At 41.1% G+C, this 5,578-nt stretch overlaps 1 protein-coding gene across 1 annotated transcript; it reads left to right on the top strand.

Moving 5' to 3' along the window:
* Positions 1-3,226: 3,226 nt before the first annotated feature.
* Positions 3,227-4,843, top strand: LOC140431341 (uncharacterized). The gene has a single exon (XM_072519278.1). The coding sequence runs from the start codon at positions 3,227-3,229 to the stop codon at positions 4,841-4,843; it is 1,617 nt and encodes a 538-aa protein (XP_072375379.1).
* The last annotated feature ends 735 nt before the right edge of the window (positions 4,844-5,578 follow it).

Here is a 5,578-nt window from a genome sequence, read left to right as displayed (position 1 = left end):
ATCCAAGAAATCAAGGAACTAATTCTCGCAACAGTATCACGGACAACACCGGAAGGCCGAGGTAAGTTGCAGTTTAATAGTAAAGACCGCATGACAGTTATTGAGAATACCGATAGGCTTATTTCGATATATGATAATCTTATTGCCCACCTTTACGTTCAAGAGAATAAAATTACCGAACTGCAGGATAGACTAATCGATAGTCTATCCAGCAGCAAGACACAATTTTTAGATTTAGAGAATAAAATTTTACCAATTAATAACCAGTTGAAAGAAATAAAAAGCATATTAAATAAACCTCATTTATTAAATACACCAAATGTCACACAACAACACGCACAGACAATAACACAGACACAGACACAAAATCCCACACAGGACAACACAACAGCCATAGACACACAAGGAGCCACGAAAAAAACAAAAACCTACGCTAGTATCGCAAAAGACACCGTGCCAAAAAAGAAACCGGAAGAAGAACCATGGACCACACCAAAAACGAAACGAAGATACGACACTATGATCAAACTTAAGAACGGAGAAAACGGCAAGATAATGGATACAATGAGGACGGTTGTGAAGCCAACGGAACTCGAAAACGTAACAATAAGACGAACACGGAATGAAAACACCATAATCTTAACCACGGAGGACAGAAAACAACATGAAAAATTCAAACAACGAACGACAGCCTGCGAGAAACTTGAAACGAAAGATATAACAAAATCCAAAGATCCAACCTTAATCATTACCGGAATGCCGAGAGGGCAAGAGCAGGAGCAATTCCTACAGGCACTCAAGGCAGAAAACGACGAACTAGACGACAAATACAAAGACGAACTAAATAACTTAAAAATAGTGAACAGAAAAACTTGCAGGAACCAATGGAGGGAAAACCTATACATAGAAGGCCCGGTAAACATAATTAAGGAGATCCTAAAAACAGGATACATTTACTATGACCTAACAAAATGTTATGTGCAGGAACACATAAGCATTAGTATGTGCTTTAGGTGCTGCCGATATAACCATGTCACGAAGTATTGCAAGGAGGCCGACCCAACTTGCTATAAATGCGGCAACAAACATGATGTCAAAAACTGCAAGGCGACAACCTACAATTGTATTAATTGTAAAATTATGAACTTAAGCCCTCGTACACATCAAGCCAGGGACACTAAATGCCCGATATTCATCAGGAAACTGGAAGAACAAAAGCACCAAACTAACTACTCCGACTAAAAACACACACAACAACAAAACTCAAACACTACTAAAACACACACACACAACAAGAAAACTTAAACACTACTAAAACACACACACAACACAATATCACTACATGGCCTCTTTTATACAATTTAATGCCGGAAGAGGCCTTGAAGCGACAGATAAATTACTACATAAAATACAAAAGGACGACATAGACATAGCACTACTACAAGAACCGCGACGAAATGCGTGGCAGAGCACTGAGTACCTCACTCTAGGATTAGACAAATCGACGAAAGCGCCCATACTCGTAAAGCGCACACTAGCCAAACAAGTAACATTAATCTCAAACAGAACCAGCGACAACTGCACAACTATACACCTTAGAGCTAACAACACCGACACTACCATAATAAACATATACGACAAACCTGGAGGAGACGCAAACACCACGCTAAACACACAAAAACTAAACATAGAAAACGACAGAAACCGGACCCTGCTCGTGGGCGACTTTAATGCGAAGGACCCGAGCTGGGGAGGGGACATAACAGATAATAGAGGACAAGACATTATAGACTGGACAACACTAAACAACATATACATTAACAACACACATGACAGCCCTCCGACCTTCCTCTCAACAAGAGGAAGAAGCTGGGTAGACCTAACACTAACGAAGGATCTGAGGGTGATGGACTGGAAGGTCAATGAGGAGGAAACTCTGAGCGACCATCAGTACATCACCTTCAGCACCAAAAAACAACAAAACAACAGTAACAACACACACAGAAAATACAACATAGCAGACATAGACAAAACAAAACTAAGCAGACTAACACTAGAAAAAACATGGAACTCACCGGGAACGGCACTAGAGCAAGCAAGATACACACAAAACCAAATAACGCAAATAGTGCAAGAGACGACAAAGAGAAAAAGGAAAGGGAAAAGAACAACCCAAATCTGGTGGACAATAGAGTTGGAAACACAGCGAAAGAAAACCAATAACTTAAGGAAAAAGTTTCAAAACGAAACCGATCCAATCAACAGAAGAAGAGCAGAAATTGAATATACAACGCAGAGGAGACTCTACAAAAACAATATCAAAACCACCAAAAAAACAGCCATCAGGGACTACCTAACAAACAACGACCCAGACAACCCGTGGAATATCGGCTACAAAATCATAAAGAGAAACGAAAACAACAACCACACATTAAACACTATAAAAAAACCCGATGGTACATACACAGAAAACAGAGAGGAAACAATACGGTTCCTACACACAAAATACTTCCCGGCAGACAATGAACAAGAAGACGACGAAGCACACAAAGAGCTTAGACGGAAGCAATACAGACAGAACACGAACAACGACAAACATTTCACCGAAGACGAAATAAAACAGACACTCATGGACATGAAGAATAAAAAGGCAACAGCCTCAGACGGACTTTCAAAGGAAATAATACAACACTTGCACGAGACAAACCCAGCAATACTGACAAATCTATATAACAACTGCCTAGATGCCGGGGATTTTCCGGAGTGTTGGAAGAAAGCAGACATGGTCTGGCTACCGAAAAAAGACGGCGGCAAAAGACCGATCTGCCTCCTCCCAACGCTTGGAAAAGTCCTCGATAAGCTGACAGCTAAAAGACTGGTATACTACCTAGAAACACATAACAAACTCCACGAAAATCAATTCGGATCCAGGCAGGGAAGATCAACCATAGATGCAATAAAGCAAATAAACACCAAAATAACAGAAAATAAGAAAAATAAATTTCACACAGTCCTGATAACCCTAGACCTCCAAAATGCATTCAACTCTGCCTGGATCCCAACAATAGTAGACAGCCTACACAAATCAGACACACCACAAAACATACGCGAACTTTGTACAAACTTTTTACAAAACAGAAAAATTACTACAGAAAACATTACGAACAAGACACAAAAAGGCTGCCCGCAGGGATCGAGCCTGGGACCCATCTAATGGATATTACTGATGGAGTCCTGGTTCGATTTCATCGAGCAGACGGAAACAACAACCGAACACGACGCTATCCAGGCCTTTGCAGACGACCAGATTATTTTACTAACGGGGAAGTCACTCCACACCCTGGAAAATAAATGGACAAAAATATGGACAGCTTGTGACAAATGGGCTAAGACGTATAAACTGAAATACAACAGTGACAAAACGGAAGTCATGTTCATTCCACACAGACCAACCAGACCCCCGAGACTTCGAATTAATAATCAAACAATAACACCGTCAGAAAATCTCAAATACTTGGGACTGACCTTCGACACGGGCCTTCTATGGTTGGACCATGTGAAAATGAACAGGCAAAAAGCAGCCGACATTGGTCACAAGTTGTTTATAATCGCCGGCAAGGACTGGGGACGGACACCAAAAATGCTGAAGGCAATCTATGAAAACGCGGTAAAACCCATGCTCCTTTACGGAGCAGAGATCTGGGGTAAAAGAGCAAAGGACACAAGAATTGCAAAACAGTTGGCCGCCGCAGAAAGACCATTTCTGCGGGCGATCACAAGAGCATATAAGACCGCTCCAACAGCGGCCCTACACGTACTGGCCGGAACAACACCGCTCAACATAGATGCCTTCGCCATTTACAAAACATACAACGAAAACAAGAACAGCATAAACAACCTAAAACTCAAAACTACAGACACACCACACCCTACAAACACAACGATAAAACTAAGACAAGACATAAACACACCGGATATCAAGGTATATACCGACGCTAGCATCAAATCTGATAACAACAGAGAAAGCAAAGCGATCGGTATATACATTGAAAACCAAACGGACACAAACAGACTAAAATACAAAGTAAAATCGAGTGAAGACATAAATAGCCTAGAGGCCAGGGCCCTAGCTAAAAGCGCTGAAATAATAACTCAGCACATCCAAGACTACGAAAACAAGACAATCACATTCCACACGGACTCGACCGCAACACTACGTCAAATACAAAACGAAAATAACAGAAACAAAATAATAAACATGGCAAAATTGCACTTTGAAAAAATGACTGAACAAAACATTCACTACAATATAGTAAAAACAGACAGACAAAACGCAGGACTAAAGATAGCACATAACCTAGCGAACACAGCACACAACAACACACAAGACGACATCACAGTAATCAGAAAACAAGACATAAAACAACTAAGACTGAACACAAGACTGGCCGCATGGCAACAATCATGGGACACGACAGACAAGGGGAGAAAGACTTACAGCATATATAAAACTGTAAGATTGACTCCTCCAACACTCACGTGGAAAGCAACACAACTAATCACAGGACACGGACACTTACAAGCATACTATCATAGGTTCAACCTACGAGACACAGACGGAAACTGCGGACACTGCAACACAACCGAAGACCAACACCACGTTATCAACACATGCACGATAGCACAAAGACAAACAGCCAGACAAACTCTGACACAACAATTATTACAAAAACAACTAACATACCCACCAACCAACATCGACATCACAGACAAAGAACTAACACAATGGATCAACGAATGGGGTGAGCAAATGATCCTCGACGACGACACACAGGACACATAACATAAAGACAATCACCACACCTGCTCGAAACACCTATACACCTAATGAGAACAAAATCAATAGGTGGGTAATAGGGAAATCATTCAAACAACATCAGAACAGCCAAATCGTCAAAGCAGTCGGCTGTTAAGCTGTAACAACCGCAACGGGCAACACGATAAATAACTTAGCCAATAATCACGCGTCACAAACTTTAATAAACATAGTGAAAAAGTGAAGTGATATGCAACAACGCAACAATAACCCAAGTGCTGAAAGTGATAGTGACACTACGCCCAACAGCACTTGAGCCCCGCGAGAAGGGAAAAGACACCATCCTTTAGATATAAGTTCATTAGCTAGATAAGATCGATTAGTAAACATGTTAGAAAATAGTAATAGATTAGGGTTCTAGGATACCAGATATTGTTTAGTTTATAATTTTGTAGAAATTCTGTAGTTATTTTATTCAATAAAGAAAAAGGGATCCTTCTTTCACCGCAAGTTTTTGGAGTTCGGTGCTGGGATGGGTTCTCTTGACATGGTTTCGTCAGATATTGTGTAGAAACAGGTCTTATGCCGTAAGGTGGGTGGACCAGGGCCACGATTGATTTGCACACTCTTCGGAGTCGGCAAATCAATCGGAGGTACAAATTGCTCCTTTCATGTCCCTTCGAATCGCAGAGATAAGATACAGTCGTGGCAAGTAGGCCATGCCTGCTGCAAGATGCGACTAATTGGTAGGAGTCAAGAGGT

This window comes from Diabrotica undecimpunctata, unplaced genomic scaffold, assembly GCF_040954645.1.
Source record: "Diabrotica undecimpunctata isolate CICGRU unplaced genomic scaffold, icDiaUnde3 ctg00000635.1, whole genome shotgun sequence".
NCBI lineage: Eukaryota > Metazoa > Arthropoda > Insecta > Coleoptera > Chrysomelidae > Diabrotica > Diabrotica undecimpunctata.
Note: the sequence above shows the minus strand (reverse complement) of the source record. Positions and strands in the feature narration are given on the sequence as shown.

Excerpts from the sequence above, each read along its gene's own strand:
- LOC140431341 (XM_072519278.1), top strand. The coding sequence starts at position 3,227 with ATGGAGTCCTGGTTCGATTTCATCGAGCAGACGGAAACAACAACCGAA.